At 52.9% G+C, this 19,158-nt stretch overlaps 2 protein-coding genes across 2 annotated transcripts; both read right to left on the bottom strand.

The window, feature by feature from the left end:
- Nucleotides 1-1,063: 1,063 nt before the first annotated feature.
- On the bottom strand, nt 1,064-4,203 carry NCLIV_026410 (conserved hypothetical protein; the record flags this gene model as incomplete). Its single annotated transcript, XM_003882835.1, has 5 exons — nt 1,064-1,124; nt 1,661-1,717; nt 2,050-2,240; nt 3,324-3,372; nt 3,659-4,203. The coding sequence occupies 5 exons, from the start codon at nt 4,201-4,203 to the stop codon at nt 1,064-1,066; spliced, it is 903 nt and encodes a 300-aa protein (XP_003882884.1).
- A 2,323-nt stretch (nt 4,204-6,526) lies between these two features.
- Nucleotides 6,527-18,538, bottom strand: NCLIV_026400 (putative ribosomal protein L23; the record flags this gene model as incomplete). The annotated part of the gene is made up of 11 exons (XM_003882834.1): nt 6,527-6,630; nt 7,797-8,325; nt 9,111-9,217; nt 9,710-9,767; nt 10,329-10,413; nt 10,922-12,248; nt 12,612-13,267; nt 16,329-16,584; nt 17,114-17,356; nt 17,769-17,980; nt 18,489-18,538. Coding segments are annotated over 11 exons (3,627 nt in total), but the record flags the coding sequence as incomplete, so codon positions are not given.
- Between the last annotated feature and the right edge of the window lie 620 nt (nt 18,539-19,158).

Raw genomic sequence — 19,158 nt, 5'->3', positions numbered from 1 at the left:
GTTCGTACACACTCCAATAAGTATCGATCAGGGAGCGATTCACATATATATATATATATATGTATATATATATATATATATGTATATATATATACATACATACATGCAGTGTGTGTGTACGTGCCGGTCTGTTGATCTACCTCCGTGCCTGGCTCTTTATATATATATATATATATATATATATATGAGTGGAAAGATAATCTATATCTGTATCTATTTACGGAAAGATGTACTTATTGTGGTGCAATGGTGGATGCAGAGTTGCTGAGTACGGGGCGTGGGAGAGAATGTAAGAGTGGAGAGCAAGAAGACAGAGGTAGAAGAAGCGGTGGAGAAAGTGTGGGCGGCACAAGACATAAAGAAAAGAGAGAAGATTTCTCTCTTCAAGGCAGCATGCCGCAAACGAGTAAACGATCCCCTCATGTACATGATGTACTATATGTATATATACATGGGCGTATGCGTAAACGTAAAAGATACATGCATGTATAGGGCAATTCTGTATTTCCCTTTTTGAATCAGCGTTGTGTGCGTCGGATGTCAGCAGGCAGTTTCCTTGGACGAGTGCAGGATCGTCACGTGTGTGTTTTGTCAATGCTGGCTTATTGTCGCTAGCGATTTTTCAAGTTTCGAGGTTTGCACCCAACCCCCGCGAGAAATCGGGTGGCCGAGATGTAGTGCCAAGCGTTTTCACTAATTTATCTCTCGAATGACGAAAACCCGGTGACTCCAGCGTTGTACGGCGGGACAAAGCTCCGCCTGTTTACCGAGGAGCGCACCAAGTTATCCTCGTACGCCATTTTCAGAAAAAACTGTTGAAAAGGAACCCAATATAGCCTATATATATTGAAACACATATATATTTAAACATATATATATATATATATCTGAGTGTGTACGTGGCCAGAAGTTCTATCTATAAAGAAAAAAACATTCCGGAGCTGAGCGTTCTCTTGAGAAGCGAGTGGGGCTGCAACAGTGCCTGATTTCTGCCTTGTCTCGCCGGGACAAGAAAGGCAGCTTTTCCTTGCGCTTCTCTCGGAATTGTCAGCGAAACGTGAGTCTACATGAGGCTGCGGAGGAGGTCGGGTGATGTCTGAGCGGGGTTGTCATTCGCTAGCCAGCTGCACACAAATAGCCAGAGGGGACACGCGAGGCACCAGGGGAGAGAAGACCACCTTCCATTCAAAAGATACGACCGTGTAGAGAAATCAGAAAAACTAGAGGTACGTTTATCGACGCACAAAACGCACGTTTCGCTGCGAAAACCCCGACTCGGCACAAACATAGAACCCAAGCACATCTGCACGACTTCTCCGAAAACAAGTCGTGCGTGCGTGTGTCAGAGAAACCGTTGAGTGTTCCACATACGCGTGGAAGAAAAATAGCTCTGCTCGCTCACCGAGACATGTCCCTACATAACTGCCTTTTCATATATCAATTTGCTGTTCGAGCATTCGCATTCATCATCCAAAGCAAAGAAAAAGAAACCTCTGAGCTACAATCCACAACATATATATATATATATATATATATATATATGTACACCGTTGGTACATGCGTACCCCGGTATCTGTTTCGCTTTTAAAATGACCGGTAGACTGTGACTCGGGTTTCCGTCTTGGCGTCACGAGCGAAAAAGGCCTGTTTTGTAGCTTACGAGAGAAAGAGATCTCCTGCGCCGAACGCCCCGAGACGGCGGGTGGCGAGCTCGCCCCTGTCGAGGCAAGCAAGGCATGGGAGAGAACAGGAAACGGTGCACGTTGTCGTTTTTTTCGTGAGGTTTCTCGAGTGACGCTGCTCAAATCGACGCCTACTCCCAAACATACAGGAATATACGCTTGTGCTCACTGGTAGGTCGGACTGGTTCACCCCTCGGCGAAGCATCTCTGCCCGCGTCTGTGGCTGCACACGTGCCGTTCGACTCCCCCTTCGTCGAGTGTTCGTTTTTCGGGTTTTTTCTGAAAAAAAACCCCAGAGCGTGACGCGTTGAGGCTGCGTCCTCGAGGCCTCGACACGTCACGCTCTGGGCTGCATTACCTCCCCTACCTCAGCCGAGCTGCTTCGTGCTGAAAAGTTTTTTTGAGCGCCTTGGCGGAGCAGCCAACGGCGGTGCCGCCCTCGCCGCACGGGCACGGACACGTTTCCTTCACGGGCCTTCGAAAAAATAGGGGGTTTTCTCTGTGACGCGATCGCCTCCGAAACTGCTCGGCAGCTGCGCAGAAGAAATCTTCGAGAGCCTGCCATTCCAAACAAAACGAAAAGGCAAAAGACGCTCGGTAGGCAGTGCCTGCCTATGCGTGGTTGAGGAGAGAAAAACAAATCGCGCGGTGTTCCCACGTTTCTGGCTTCTCCCTTTCCGTTTCTAGAAACCAGCTACGTGTGAAGAAGCGTGCACTCGCGTCTGCACGACGCTCACTCGTTTGAAAAGGAAAAACAGACAACACATGTGCACAGACGTCTCAAACCGGTGATGCCCAAAGGGGCTGTCGCGTGTTCTCGCACCACTATATCCATACAGATTTAGATAGGTAGGTATATGTGAATGCATATGAAGGAAGCCAACGCCGTTGCTTAGATCGATACATGCGTGTGCACGTAGTTCGATCTAGTATTTAGCAGTCCGAATAAAATGCTGACCTGCTACCTTCGGTATCTCGTTCGTCTACAGCTCTACCATCTGCGAGCTACAGTGTTGACAGATGATTTCCCCTTGTTGTGTTCTGCATGTCTGTAAAAACAGAGTGTGACTGGACAGAGTGTCTGCCAACCCTTGCGTTGCTTCTACCGTCTATCTCTAGAAATCTAGAAGCATCTGAGACTGACTGTCTCTTCCTTCCGGTACCCAGACTTGCGTGAGACCCAGCCATCCTGTCGGTCGTTCTTCCGATATGGAACGACGCTGGATGAAACGTCCATGACCTGTGCGTTTCTCTGGCTTCGCGGTCACGCCTGGATGCCTACCTGTGTGCATCTCTGCCTTTTTCTCTCGACCGTTTTGCCTTTCCCACTAGTTGACTGTCTTTTCTGTAGCTGTTTTAGGTGTCGCCTTCTCCCCCTCTGGAAAACCGTCCAACCTCTGTGGCGCTCTCGATCTCTCGATCTCCGTGTCCCCATCGACCTCCCTGTCTCCACGTCTCTGACAGACCCTTGGCCGAGCTGTCTCTAAGTCTCCCGAGTTTCAGGTTAAAAACTCCAGACTCTCTTTTGACTCGCCACCCTCGGTTCGTTTCATGTGGACCCGGAAGCCCACGCTGCTGATTACACAGTGGAGAACTTTTTCATATTTTTTTATCTCTCCAGAGACAGGAAGCAAGCCTTACCTTCAAAACTTTGAAAGCCTCTTCTCCTTCCTCTGCGGTCGCAGGTGTCCTGACAGGTGCGGCCGAGAATTCAGAAAAAACAGAAAGCGACGACGATTTCCAGCACTCGGAGAACACTTATTTGTCTCGTGACAAGGACCACTGCCGATGGAGACATCCGCACAACCCACCTGCTTCACGAGTTGTTTCCGATGCCCAGACACTTTGCAGCCCCACTTACGAGACAGCTCTCGATGACAAAAGCTACCGACAGGGTTGATTGCGGTACAAAAGCTTCGCAAACTGCGTTTTGCTTTCGACCGTTTTTCTGGCGCTGCGCTCCTGCCACTGCTTACCGGTGACCTCGAAGACAGGCGACAACGCGAGGCAGGAGACGAGAGTCCTCCCCAAGGCCCACAGAGCGGCCCCGCTTCTCTTGCGAAAAACCCTGCATTGTTGCGCCTGACTCCCTTGACGACGACGTCGCATTCTTCACTTTCTTCTTCACTTCCTCGCTTAACCGTGTCCCTTCTTCACCTCGTTCTTCCTCCTGTATCCTCTCTTCTTCGCCTCCTCCTGCGTCTTGGGCTTCTTCTTCGGTTTTGCTTTTCGAGTGGCCCTCCCCCCTGCCGTTCTCCGCGCGAGTTCTCTCAGCGGTCTTTTTTCGTTCCTGTCGGCGCGGTTCACTTTGATTCGTGGAGTCGAATTCCACGAAGCTGCGCGTCTCGGGCTCTGCGTTTGGAAGCCTTTCAGCGACGCGGTTCCGACATTCCACGCTCGTCTCATCGGTTGGAAGAGACACGTCCTCTTCGTTGGCCTCGCCCTGCCTGGTGTCTCCGAGGCGGCTCTGCGTGCACCGAACAATCCACGCACATACCGCTCGCCCCGCTGACCTGCGCATGGGCTCGAGAGCGGTCTCCGACTTACGCGTCGGATCTCGGCGGATGAAAGTAAGAATGTGGGGAAGATTGGTGACCTGAGGAAGGCAGAAGAGAAAGGCGCCAGAGAGAAAATATTAACGCCGCCAGGACAACACTGAGAGAAAAAGAGACACGCGAACTCGGAACACCGAAGACTGTGAGAGGAGGGAGTAAGGGGAATCAGCTCGGGAAGAGGAGAGAGGGTGTAGCACGGGGCGACGCGGAAGGGACACAGAAGAGAAGACACCTCTCGGACATTCACGGTCCGCATAGAACGCGAGAGACTCACATGAAGATCAAAGGGAAGGGACAGCCACAGCCACAGATCTTCTGCCTCTTCTCTGGCCGGATAAATCCACTTCCACAATTCCTCTTCTTTCTCTTTTGCTTCGGTGTGATCCTCGTCGTCGCTCGAGTGTAAGTTGTGTCCATTAGCTTCATAGTCTTCTCGCGCTCTTGCTTGGGATGTGCGCGTGGCCCTGTCCTTCTCTGCGGCTGAATCGCATGCATCGTCCGCGTGTGTCTGAATCAATCTTGAATGCCGCCGAGAGGCGAAGGAACAAGGCGACGAAGAGTCCGACGAAGGTCTTGGCGGCGTGGACGCAGCAGAGGCAGGAGACGACCAGAGAGCCGAGCTCCTTCTGCCGCGATGGCCTCTCAAAGCATCCAGGCGCAACATGACGGTGGGGTGGGCGATAGGACACTCGAATATAAGCCGCCACCTGGGAAAAGAACTCGCGAACAGAATGAGACAGTTCGCTTTCTGAGTAGACTAGAGACGCGGCTACCGCTGTGTGAGGCTCGAATGTCAGAGAGTAAACCTCGTGTAATAAGGGATGACGAAAATACTAACAAACCAGCAGGTAGGGTTGGAATTACGTTTAACACCGCTCGCGGTGCCGATGAAGACGGCACACGGCTGGATACGGGAGAAAGAGACTCGCGTGCGGATGCCTGACGCGGGCGACGAGGAGGCAAACGAACCAGAAACAGGAAGTGAGCAGGTTTTAGCGGCAACGAGAAGGAGGCTCTGGTAAAAATTCGTACCAGGCGTCCACGCAACAAACGCCCTATCTGCACTTCTTCAGAAGGTGAACAACTGTTTCCGCACACTAGTTTGCGAACAGAGGCTGCTGCGAATTCAAATGCACGCACCGTGTGAACACCTCGACATACACGCAGGGAGCGAACCTACACAAAAGCCAGCACATGTTTAGACATGGGTGTGCTGTGTGGGGATGACATGTGGACGGCATGCGTTTTAGTCCTTGAAAACGAATCCTTGGGTGGGTTGTGGAGTCGGGGGTGCGAGAGCCGAAGCCAAGGAGAAGGCTGCAGAGCCGCTTCCACTTGCTTCGACTACGCACACTCAGCAGGGAGGCCGCCCTGGTAAAAGGGTGGCAAGGCCTCGAGAGTCTACACAAGAGAAAGAGATGGCGCCAGGGAAAACTGGAAAAAGTGGATAAATCTGCGGAAGGCTCACCGAACTAGAAGAGGATGGGACGGCATGCGGTGCGCCCGAAACGCTGACGCAGCACCGACTACGCCAGAGGAACAGGCAGCTGAGAGAGGAGACGAAGAAGAGAGAGGAGAGGAAGAAGAGAGGGGAGAGGAAGAAGAGGGAAGAGAGGAAGAAGAGGGAAGAGAGGAAGAAGAGGGAAGAGAGGACGACGAAGATGAAGATGAGCAGGAGGTAGACGGATGCGAGGAACAGGAGGCAGGCGAGACAAAGGAAAAGACTGACGAAGGAAAGAAATGGGATAGAGAGGAGATTTGCGGAGATTTGAAAGTGGCGAAGGCAGAGCCACACACGGCCACGTTCGGGTGTTTCCGCATGAAAGACACCTGCAGGGAAGGACAGGTTCACAGTCGCGAGGAACAGCTTGAGAGAAAGGCTGAGACGAACCGAGGGAGACACACGGAGACAACCTGGAAAACGCACAGACGAGGAGAGACGGGCGAGAGAGATGAAAGAGTTTTTTGCCGTGTATCTGTTCCGCGCAGCGCGTTGGATTGACGCGTTGAAAGGGGGCAGCTCTCGAGTGTTGGAGATGCGGGGGAGAAACAATTGGAGAGGAAACGCAGGAAACCCGCGAAACAAGGCAAAGCAAAGATGTCGACGAGAAAGAAACACAGCAAGAAGCGACGAAGAGGACCGAAGAAGAGGGAAAAAGGATAAAGAACGAATGGTAGAAACAGATTGTGGAGGACACAGGGAGACAGGGACGGGATGACCAGGAGAGAAGAAAGAGGAGATACAGAGGGCACCGGCGACAAAGAGAGAAAACAGCGAATATCACTCACTTGCGTGACGAGTCGGTGGGGATGAGCGATGTCATCTGCGTCAAGTCGGGCCACAAATTCTCCTCGGCAAAAGCGCAGACCGCGCCGCAGAGCTCCACCAACTCCTGAAACACATCCATCGATACAATCGAGGCACGCATCACCCTCTCTGCATGAACACTCAAGTTTCGTCTCCGTTTCCAAATTGCTTCATCTACCTATATATAAGAACGCGCATATGCACATTGGACACAAGATACATATATATGTTGTGCCCTCCTGTCGCGTGGCGCTTGAAGACGTGGAGATATCCTCAACTTCATACATACATCTATATCAATGTATATATATATATATATATATATATATATATATATGAATATCTTGAGAACCCGGTGGCGACAGCGACGTGAGTAGAAAGCTACCTTGTTGTGTGGGGAGAGAGACGATCCGAAGAGGGACAGCAGCTGATCCTGGGACGGGGATTTCCGTTGAAATGACTCTTTCCTGTTCCTCTTGTCTTTTTTCGCCAGTTGCCGATCTCTCAGTCCTCGCGCTCTGCTGACAGGCCTCGCTTCGGCTGCTGCGAAGGAGGACAGAGACCGTCTCGTCCGACGATCCATCGTCGACAACTACAATGTCGAAAAAGCCTAAATGGGGCGGAAGTTGAGAGGCGCAGAGACGCAAGTTGAGTCAAAAGAAGCGCAGGCGACTCGCGAGGCGAGCTTCGACGTTTTGCGCTGAATTTGAATCGTGGGGCTCGATAGATTCAGGTGCGATGTTTAGCACAAGAAACGCTGCAGACCTTGTGGATGTGTGCAGGATATCTAGGAGGTAAAGACGTATGCCACACATTTGAGTCTAGTTTCAGTTGCTCTCTGAAAGCGTTTGCACATCCTTCTTTTGGAGAAGCGGAAGGAGAAAGAAGAACTGGAAGGAGAGACAGAGAAAACAACTCGCTCCGGACTAGTGGACGAAGAGAACGCAAGAGCCCAGGAAAAACTAAAGACGACGCGTGCGAGAGAGGCTCGACAAAAAGGAAACAACTGCATGCGTCATGGAAAACCAGGATGGACGACTAGTGGGAGCGCGCGAGGCTCCGGTCACCCTTGGAGATGCACGCAACTCATGGAGGGACAAGCTGCGCTTGCAACTGGAAAAGCGAGAGAGAGGAAGAGAGTGGAAGAGAGCGGAAGAGAGCGGAAGAGAGCTGAAGAGAGCGGAAGAGAGAGAGAGACAGAGAGACAGGGACGGGTCATACCTGGGGGACAGTGGGTTTGCATGCACGCACTTCTCACAGCAGAGCCAATTGTCTTTGCTCCGTTGTGGACTGGAATCAGCCACGTCACGGTCGGCAAGCGAGGAGGCGAAGAACGAATAGCAGCAGGGGCGAAGGAAACCGATGGTGCTTCAGGCAACGCGCCTGCGTCGGCAAGGCCAGGCGAAGGCGAGGCTTGAATGGTGCACACGGGAGAGAGAAGAGGCGGCGGAGGGACGTGGACACTGGGGAAGCAACAGCCTTCCATTTCGTAGGGGAATCTCGGCGCTGTTGGCAAAGAGAACGGGAAGAGACTTTCGAGCGGTACGGCGCGACTCGGTTCCTGTTTTTCTGTCGCGCGTTCGCTCTCATGCGCCCTCGCGCGTGGCCATTGCGAGAGCCTGGGTCGCCACATTTCGACGCCTCTCCGAAAGTACACGTCCAGTGACGCGCAGCTCCAGGCGTCTCCTGCGCGGGCGTTGCCTCCGCGGACTTTGGAGCGCGTAGTGGGAGAAGGCGCGAGGTAGACGGGGTTCGAATAGACGCGCTGAACGCGGTTGATCTGCGAAACAAAAACGCGCTTCGAAGCCCCGGGAGAGGTGTAGTGGCGGCAGAGACGCACCGGGTCTCCGCGGTTTCAGATAATGCGTGCGAAGCGTAAAGAGAGAGGCGGGTTTTCCGTTTCGAGAAGGCGGGTTTCAGAGAAAACAGTGGTTCTCTCGTCTCTTTGATGTCTCTGAAGCAGCCGTTCTGACTCGCTTCCAAACACCCCCTTCGGTCCAGAGCACGAAGCCCACTTCGCGGAAAGAGAAAGGAGACGGACTGGAGACGCCTTCGGACAGAAAAGGGAGAGTGAACACGAAGCGTCAGAGGGGACTGCAGCGTGGGCTCTGTGTGCCTGCGTGTGAGCGCACGTTTTCTTCGCGGGGTCAACTCCTCTCGGGAGTTGATACTGTGGATCTGTTTGAATATCTCTAAAAACCGCCTATGTCGAAGTTCAGACGAAATGAGTACGGAGACGAGGAAAACGTCAAGGAAGGTTCACGCTGACCAAAAATGAGATGGGAAACACCCTCGCACAAAAACAACCCACAAGTTCCCCGGACAGAGGGTGTCTTGCCTCTTGCATGGGAAACATGAAGCGAGGAAAACGCAAAGGCCAGAGAGGGGAAGAGCGGCAGTTTGCGACGCCGTCGAGGATGCTTGTGTGGGCTGCGATGGGCGTGTCCCTTTTGTGTCGGCGAAGTTCAGTCAGATACGGACGCGCTTCACTTCCGCTTTTCAGTCGAGACTTCCTCAGCTTCAGAGACAGATGCACACGAGGGACATCAGTGCAGAGTAACCTACTGTCAAGACGACGGCTCGAGGGTGGAGAGGAAAAGCGATGAGAGGCCGCAGAGCGCTCAAGGAGCAGGAACCGCTCGGCAGTCTGCTTCTCTCGAAATGCCGGTTGCCTGGGCATAGCGACGCAGAAACAAGAAAACAAAGGTAGGAACGGAGAGAAGAAGAAGGAAGAGAAGAAGAAGAAAGAGAAGAAAAACGAAAGAGAGAGATGGGGAAGGAAGAGAAGAAGAAGGAAGAGAAGAAGAAGAAAGAGAAGAAAAACGAAAGAGAGAGATGGGGAAGGAAGGGAAAAAGGAATCGACGAAGGAAGACGAGACGGCAGCAAAAGATAAGGCTGACAACGATAACAGAGTGGACCATGACACAGAGGCAAGAGGACCGGGACGCGCATGAAAAGTTGGCGGAGTCGAACAGCGAACAAAAGGAACAGCGGCTAGGAGCGAGGGGGCAACACAAGAGAACTGAATCCATTCGCAATGCTTTTCCACAGACCGACAGAGTCATCGCTGTCTCTTCGCACTTGTCTCCCCTTGTTCCCATATTTGTCTCGTGCGCCGTAAACAAAGGAAAGAAGGAAACAAAATACTCGGCGCTCGCCTCACCCGCCACTTCGAGACGATTCGGATGACACAAGCTGTCAGGCTCCACCTTCAAAAGCGTCTGAGAAAGAAACGCATTCGCGGAGGCAATGAAGCTCGCCTCCGCACACCGCGCCTAACCTGTACCTTGCGTGCTGTACATACGCTGCGACGTGCAGGTGTACCCAGATCCACCCCTCGACACACCAAATACACACTGACGTGCAAACCACGGAAGAATCGAAAGAAGACAGACCCCAACAAAAGGCGACCGTGCCACGTCCCCTCGCCTACATGCATCAACACATACTCATATATATATATATATATATATATATATATATAGGTGCGGTTATATGTCTATATGTGAATACATAGACATATAAGTATACAGAGAAGTTGGGAGATTCATCTGGGTATGTGTTGATCCCGATACGAAGTAGCATGCATCGCGAGTGCCGTATTCGTTCCGGTGTATGTACAGGAAAGAGGTGAGCGCCAATATCGTTTTGCGTTCGCGTTGCAGATTTGGAGAGGCGCGCGGTGTGTGCAACAAACGGTTACGGTCGAAACACCCAAGAGAAGCGTGGATCTTGGTTCGACGAGCGAAGGAAGGAAAGGGAGAGACAGGGAGACCATTCACCTGGAGGAGAAGAACCAAATCGGCTTGCCGGTACAGTGTGCAGCTGAGATCAAGGGCCATCTCAAAGTCTCCTTGGCATCTCTTTCTGGAGCAAAAACACAAGACGCCCGAAGATACGCTCCCCAGCACTCGCAGAAAAACATCCAGTCGTCCAAATATATTCCCCCATATATACATATATCTAAACATACAGATATATACACGCATATATACGGAATATATATACGTGTATATATGTATGTATATATATATATATATATAGGAATACGTATACATGCATACGTATACATGGATGTATACGTATATCTATCTATCTGTTTAGAAACATAAATAAATAAACGGGCCGGAGAATATCCGTGTCTGTCCTGGTGGATGCTTGCTTCCCCAAGAGAGGGGGAGCGAGACGAACAGGGGAGACAAATGGGAAAAGAGAGGGAGGAAGAATGGATGCATGTATATTTGTGAAAAAGCGGCATTGGCGGAGATTGCGAACATACCTTTCGACGGCTAAGAATAATGGCAATTCGAGGGGTTCGCTTCCGGTTTCCGCGCATCTGCGTTGTGAGCTTGTCGGCGAGCGACTGTCGACACACCGGGAGCAATCAGCTTCGATCGAGCACGATCCGGTGTCTTCCGCGCTCATCTTTCCGCATTGGGTTCTTTGTAGTTTTTGCTTCTTCATCGCAGAGACCCGGTCGCTCGGATTTTCGCGATCTCGTGTAGATCGTCTCCACCGTTTCGTCCTTTGTGCCTCGTCCGTGTGGACTGTGTGTCCTCTGTGGAATTCCGCTTCTCTTTCCAGTTTGTACCCTTTCGTCAATTCATCTCTGTCTCTCTCTTGGTTCTTTTCAAGTTTGCGTTCTCGGCCGCTCCTAGTTTCTTCTCCGTTCCGAGCTCCGCCTTCACGTCCACCATCCGATCCCCCGACTCCGTTTCGGCCTCCTTCCCCCTCTTCCCCCTCTTCTTCTTTCTCTTCTCTGTCTCCCTCCCCCTCTTCCCCCTCTTCCCCCTCTTCCCCCTCTTCTTCTTTCTCTTCTCTGTCTCCCTCCCCTTCTTCCTCTTCTTTGTTCTTTTGTCCTTCGGTCTCGCTTGAGCCCTGTCCAGGTGTGCCTGAGATCGCGTCTCTGCGGCGCTTCCTAGGCTGGTTTTCTCGTGCCGGTGTCTCGCCTCTGACCGTGTCTCTCTCCACGGGGGAAGCAGGAAGGAGACGCCAGGGCGGAAACAGCGGAGACAGTGGAGATAGCACCGCCGCGGAGGGGAGCGCAAGAACCGAATCTGAGGGCTGCGAGTAGTCGAGGCCGAAGTGGAGACGAGGGGACACATGGAGAAGAGCGGGGCAACTGTCCAGAAGATGGACAGCGTGGGCGAGAGTGGAAACGACAGGAGGCCCAGAGGCGCCGGAAAGGCGAGACGCCTCAGACACAGGAGGAAAGGGAGGCGACGTGGAAGAAGGACGAAACGAAGAGCCAGACGGAAGGGATGAGGCAAAGGATGGCGCCAAATTCGGACAAAACGAGGGCGAACAAGAGGAAGAAGAGGGCGAGTGCGAAGAGGATGAGGGAGAGAGAGAAGACAACGCTGACTCCGAGGGGCCGGTTTCGTATTTGGGAATTGGTGTATCGAATTCTTGCAAACCGGAAACTCGTGCGATGTCTAGAGTTTCGCCGCTGTGTAACTGAGAAGGCGGATACAGCCACACGCAGTCGTCCACCATGAGAAGGACGTGGGTGTACATACAGCTGGAATTGATCACCGCGTCCGGCTGAAAGCCTGTGTTGCTGTGTTCCGGAGTTCGGTCCTTCTGCGTCGCACTCGTCGCCTCCGCGGCGCCTGTTCGATTTTTCTCTTTTTCACCCACTTCGCGGCAAGCGCTCTGTGCTGTCATCTCATTTGCGAATGCTTTTTTCCCCTCAAGACTGACTACAGGCGGACACAAAGGGGGGATTAACGGAGCGATCGAGGGCGAGAAGTGTCCATGAGCACCGATTCCCTTTCCTTGAGCAGAAGATGGCGCATGCGAGGGAATTTGCGTGAGAGGAGAGGCCGGCCGACTTGGGATCGAAGTCAGACACCGCAATAGAATGGATCGGAAAGACGAAGGAGAAAGAGGGGGATTCCTTCTAGATCCGTCTCGGGCCTCCCTTCCATCTTCTTTCGTCGGCGCTGGGACTGAAGAATCGTCGGCAGTCTCAGCGTGAAATGCGACACAATTCAAGCGATACAGAGGAGGCGAAGAAACTACCATTGGCGAAAAAGAAGAAACGGAGCACGGCCGGGACGAACCGTTAGGAGGCTCTTCAGAGGCCGAAGGGTTGGCGAGTTTGTCCCACGAAGGCTCCGAGAGAGACTCCAAAACTGAGGCAGACGGACGGCTAGGAGAGACGCGAGACAGCGAACAAGACAGGGAAGCATTCGAGTCAAATCTGCGTGTCGGCGGGTCTTGAGAAACACCAAGGAGATGCGAAAGAAGCGCCTCCACGAGCCGGTAAGAGGTCTGAAACTCGGGCGACGAAGCCCGGTAAATCACCTGTACGTCCACCTCGACGAGCGCGTGGGGGCCGGAGCCTCGAGACTCCGAACTGCAGAGCGCAGGCGATGGCACGGGAGACGAACGCGGAGAAGACAGAGAAGAGGAGCTGAGGAGAGGAGAGGAGGACGGCGGGGAAGCCGCCGAGGGAGGAGAGGAGACAGAGAGCCCAACATCTCTGGAAGGAGACGGCGCTCGTTGCTGCGGTCGACTCGCCTGAGATTCACCCGGAGAAACGGGAGGGGTGTGAGGCGAGCGGAAAAAGCCGCAAGCGGAAAAGAAGGAGTGGAGACAAAGAAACAGCTGAGCAGCACGGTCTTTCGAGAAGACGAGGACCAAGATGGAAGGAGAAGCTTGCGGCGACTCGGCCATCGTGGAGCCGTTACGTCCCGACGGAGGAGATGCATGCGCGCTGCACAAAATTAAGAAGAAAAAAGGGAAGCACAGGAGGACGAAGAAGAGGAAAGAGAAAAACCCAGAGAATCAAGGGGGACAGCGGGAGAAGGTTGACATGAAGAGAGGTGATGGGTTATTGCCAGCTTAACAGCCTCGTCCTCCTTTGTCCTCGTTCACGAGCCTCTGCCGGACTTTCGTTCTCCCTTGTCCTTCATCCTCTCCCTTTCCCTGTCTCTCTCTTCCTCTTTGTTTCTCTCTCTCTTCCTCTCTCTTTCTTCCTCGCGTTCCGGTTCCGGTTTACGCCGTTCTTTTCGCCCGAGCGTCGGGCGGCTGCGGGGCGAGCACCGCCAGCTGGAGTCTCGGCAGACGCGCGTGCGCAGGAGAAAAGAACGGCGTAAAAAGCGGGAGACAATGTCTCCTTCGCCTCTCTTTGCGACGAAGGCGGAACCTGACCAGAGAACCGGAGAAAGACAGATGATGGCGAGGAGCGCGAGGGCGTGGCAACCTGAACGCGCCTGTCTTGTAAAATGAGAGAGAAGGGTACCGCGTCAGGATCCAGAGGATCTCTGCATCGTGGGTTTTGCGCGTCCTCTAGTTTCAGAGGGAAGCAAAGCGCCCGATGAAGACCAGCATCTGTTCTCTCTTCTGTTTCCGCCGGGATGCACGGCCTCCCCACAAGAAAACAAAAAACCGCGGGAAGACGAGGCCAAGAGACGCTCGCGTCCTTCCAACCTCGATCTCCCGACACACCACCCTTACAAAAGGGAGTTGTTCCCAAACAACCGGATCGTGTTGGCTAGGCACCCTTCCTGGAGCCGCAGCTGCGAGTGTGTCTCTCTCCTGACGCCAACTGAGCAGACGGCGGGGAAAACCGCGCCAGGCGCCGAAAGCGCCTCCACGGATTTTCACTGATGACAGGCGCCAAAATCTCTTTCCTTTTCGCCGAGGGCGGGACCGTCCTCTCTTTTTGCATTAAGAGAGAACCACGGAAATCCCTTTTCCTCTCGACAGCTGCGAAAAAGGAGCCGCCAAGATTTGTGTGCATGCGAGCCGGATCGGGATCCCACGAGACACACTCGCTGCTTGCTCCAGACAGCAGAATTTCAGGCTTGTTCTCATAACTTCTTTTGCCTCCTCTGATTTTTAATCCCCCCGTTCCTCTCTGCGTTTCGAGGGAAAAGGCATGAGAGCGAGGATTTCCCTTCCGGAAATGAAGACCAGCTTTTGTGCGCAGATAGCAGATCTGCGCGCAAAACAGCAACTAGCCGTCCTTGCAAGCGCCGAGTGTCTCGAACAACCGAGAGAGAAGAGAGGCCCGAGAGTAGCCGGGGAGGGACAGGAACCTCGTTTTCTGTCCCCAATGCAGCGCATACGGGGGGAGGGAACTGCCCCGGCCCAATCTACGCGGCTCCCAATTCTTCTTTTTTTTGAAAGGAGACGAAAAACGCAAACGGACGGCGTCTGATTTTTGTCTCTCCCGCGCCAAAAAAGGATACACAAATCCCCAACCTCTCAGGTTTTCTTTGAGCTGCGCTGATGCATGTGAGAGATTTTGCTTCTCCCAGATGGCGTAGTGCATTTCCCTCGTGGGCTTTCAGGAGACTCTTGACCCCGCGGTCTCTACCGTCGAGAGAGACATGTGGCTCCTTCCGAGGAGACAGGTGTATCTGTCGCGTGTGGGGTCAGAGGCCCGCAACTGCAGAGTGGGAGCGGCGTGAGCGTGAGAGCCCGACAGCCCTTGCTGGTTCCTGGGGAGTCTTGGGCGACACCATCTGGAAGTGGAGACGAAGCTTGCCCCCACAGAAGACTTTCTTCTAGACACGACCGCATGCACACTTTTCTCTCGTTCGAGAGTTTCCAGGAGAATCCAGGCGCACAAGAACTCGAACTGCCACAAAATAAGACTTCGCCAGGGTCTTGTCTAAGCTGTTGAAGCACATTTTCTGAAACACTCCTGGCAACCATACGGCTTCGTTTATTTCCCATACACCCATATATATGTATCTGGAGACTGCTGTAGATTGCGGAGGTTTTGTCTGTACGCTTTTTGGAGCTTTCCCGGATACATCGGTAGGCTGGTCCTTCTGCAGGAGACCACGCGTCGTGCTGCCTAAGCTCTACCGGAGAAGGAAGAGGAGACGATCGAAACGATATTTCTGTCCTTGAGAAACACGATGTTACGGGAAGTTGTCGTTCACAGAGGACCGAGAAAAAAAAAAGAGAAAAAGAAGAGAGCAAAACAGAAAAAAAGAGAAACAGAAAGACAGAGAACGAGAGACAGGGGAGGCAGAGAAGAGCGAGGCAAAGCAAAAAAGGGGTGGGCGGACCAGGAAGGTGCGCTTGCTCGACGCAAGAGCAAGAGCGACACGGGCAAGTTCTGCCGTTCGTTCTCGCAATTCGACGAATGGAGACCGAGGGATTTATGCCTTTAGAAACGGAAGATTCCGGAGCGAGGAAAAAAAATTTGAATCCTCCAATCGTTTACTCGAAGGCCCAGACGGTCTAACGGGTTCCACCTTTCAACAAGAAACACAAATGTATACATATATTCGTATGCGAATTCTGTACAGAACTGCATGCGCGGTACCACATCAGAATCCAACGATATCTCCATCTACCTGAACAGATCCCGTGTCCCTCCAACTGATGGAAAGGAAGGTATCGCACTACACAGGAGGAGCGTGATATCGAACCCTTGTGTAGAATACAGAGACCTCCATCCACATGTAAGAAATAAGACGAGAACGATGCCGATCCATCTCTATAAGTAGGAGAAGAAGACGGATCAACAGCAAAAGAAAATCCAATCTATAGCTATGTGTGCTGAGATTATATCACGAGGAATAAGAAAACACAGAAGACGGCTGTCTCTCTATACATTATATATACCAGTTTGAACAAGAGTGAGACGAGGAAACGCACACCGGATGGCTAATCATCCACGGATAGATAAACAACCGCTATGTAGATATATATCTGCCGGAGCGTGGAGAGAGACAACAGCAGATGCCTGAGCAGTCGAAAATCTGTTGACTGGAGAAACCGAGAGAGTGAGGGATCTAAGCTTCTGGAATCACTTTGAGGGCGTTTGGAATTTCGGCAACGCGACCGTTTCCGCATCCCCCAGAGAGGGGGGCGGCTGGCCTTGCAAACGCTCGACTCGCCGGCGCCAGGGCGTGATGTCGAGTTTTACTGTCGGCTGGAAGGGAACTTCTTCCGGTTTCCAGGAAAATTTGAAGTGCGCGTTGTGGAAGAAAGGCTTAGAGAAGTCAGGAAACATCTGCGTCGTACTCTCGTCGATGCGCAACGCTGGATTCAGCTGCAAATCGTCTCCTGCGCAAAAATGTGCTCTTGACAAAAAGAGCGAGACTGTGTGTGGGGGAAAACCAAGGGAAAAGAGAGACGCCCCGGCGACCTCGAGCAGCGAAAATGTGGAAACGCACGACCGGGAGACGACTAACAACACCCATTCTGCAATCATATATATATATATATATATATATATACTTAAATACGCTGATATGCATGGGCATTTGTGGAGAAATATGGAGGGACACAGGCATGCAGATTCGTCTACGTGCGGAGTTTGTTTCCTTTTCACAGGTGAAGCAGCTGGCGGCATTCACTTTCACGCGGAACACAGAGGCCTTGGGGATCACCGGCCTCAGCTAATTGTGGCTCTTCTCCTTTCACCCTTTGAAAGAACGACAACTCGCTGCACAAGGATTCACCTCCTGCACGCACGACAGAGCTGCACTCGCGTCTTCGTCTGCATGCGTTGCGAAGGAAAACGCGCAGCTCCCCATGCTCGAGATACGGCGCGTCTCGAATCGCGAAAGACTGGGGTTTCTTCTGGACTCACCGGCGAGCAAATTGGGGAGCGGCAAGCGCCACGCGTACTTGGATTCGCCCATCTCCCAGCGCTGCGCCTGACTGGGGGGTTTGAATTCCCGCACACGACCGGAGTAAGTTAAATTGTGCTTGGTGATATCCGGGTTCTTCGCCAGCTCGATCGAGGAGCGAAGCATCTTGACTGCGTCAGGCACGCCGTCCTCGAGCGTCACGATCGCCTTTTTGAAGGTGCTGCCTACTCGGTAGTAGCGCACTGAAAAGCGAAGGAAACGGGGACAAAAAGCAAAGATGAAGCGACGAGACTGAGCCTGACAGAGACTTAGAGAGATGCCACCGCGGGGACGACAACGCAGGAGGAACCGTTTATGCGGAAACAGCGGGGCAGGTCGAGGCCCGAGTCAAAAACGGTGGGCAAACCCCTCGTCTGAGAGAAAGAAGAAAGGAGACGGAAAGGAAACAGAAAAGGAAAAATGAGCCGGAAATGCGGGCTCTCCTTAACTGCTCGCCATTTGTCTGGAGTACATCCGCGCCCGTTTGTGCCGCTTGTAACCCGCCATCTCTTCTTTCTCGCTTTCGAGTCGTTCCTTTGTTTCTCATTTTCATCTCCTTCCTCGCCTTCTCTTTCGCACTTGCCTCCTGTTTCTTCTTCTCTCTCCACGACTCACTGGAAGGCCGAGGGCCGAAGATGTCTCGGCGCCGTCTAGGCACGACGATCAGTGTCGACACTTTGAGGACGCGAGCGCCATAGATCTTTTCCAAGTAGCTCTGAATTTCGAACTTGGTCAGGTTGACTGGAACTTTAAGAGCGATGCGCCGGCGCTCGAGGAAAGCACCAGTGCGATGCACGCTGAAGACTTGCCACGGAAAGAAAACATTCCTGCACAGGCGCAGCAACCCCAGCAGCATTTCGCCGTCTCAAGCACGAGAGCGAGACGCGGCCAGAACGGGAAACCCAGGCAGAGACACCGCAAAAAGGCAACAAAAAACGGAAAGAGGCAGGACGAGGAGTCGTGCAATCGACCAAGGAAAAGACGCTCCCCATCCGCACGAAGGCTCCCGTCGAAAAAGAGCCTTTCCTTCTTTTTGTGCACGCACACACTCCCGTCGGAACATCTGCCTTCCTTGCAGGAAGCGTTCCCCGGTGTCCCTGGCCTCGTCGCGGCGACAGAAACGGCCGCAAAAGAAGTGTAAAAGTGTCCAGAGAGCTGCGCAAAAAACGAGGTTCGAAGCCTTCTGCGTGCAGCGTCACCCTCCTCTCTCCAGTTTCCGCCTCTCCCCCTCCCGCCCGTGCGCCTTTCGCTCGCCCCGCTCTGCTTTTCCTTTCTTTCGTCGCTCTATCAGCGTTTCCGTGTACGCACGTGATCATTGATTTCGGCAGGCCTTACCGTGGAGTCTTGGGGGGGGTGAGACAGGCGCGCGAGAGAAACAGCGCCATTGAAACCGCTGGAAAATCTCTCTGCGAGATTTCTCTTTCTGGGAAATGTCCAGTAAAAAAACTGCGTTCTCTGTGCCCGCGATCTGAGCCGCGCGACGACGGGACAACAGGGGTGGGCGCCTCGCCGTCTCTCCGCGTTTCCTTCCGATTCTCTTTGAGAGTTCTCCAACCGTTTCAATATTTTGTCTTTTAGCGCGTCTTCAGACGCGCTTGCTCTGCCTCCTGCGCTCCACCTCGGAGAGCCCGCGCGACAGAAACGAGGAAAAAGCTGTTCTTGTGGAAGGGAGACGGACAGCGGCCCTGGCGGCGGTGAGAGAAGGAAAGAAAAGCTCTGTTTCGCGAAGCTGCAAAGACGGCTCACGACAGCAAAAGGAAGAAGGCGGAGACAGACAGAGGTTCCAGATTCATCTTCGCTTGTTCATTCGGGTTTTCTTCTCACGCACCCAGTCTTCTGGAGTGTCTCCTCTCCCCTGTCAATCCCTGCGCTCTCTATGCATATCTCGCCTTTGTTCTTCCCATTCTTGTTTATAACAGTGCATTCGTCGCTCTGCGCGTTGAAGGAGGATTTCTGGGGGAAATTTTCGCCAGGAAGAGGCGGCGATCTTGCTCAGAGTGCAGAC

Source organism: Neospora caninum, chromosome VIIb (assembly GCF_000208865.1).
Source record: "Neospora caninum Liverpool complete genome, chromosome VIIb".
In the NCBI taxonomy this organism is placed as follows: Eukaryota; Apicomplexa; class Conoidasida; order Eucoccidiorida; family Sarcocystidae; genus Neospora; species Neospora caninum.
Note: the sequence above shows the minus strand (reverse complement) of the source record. Positions and strands in the feature narration are given on the sequence as shown.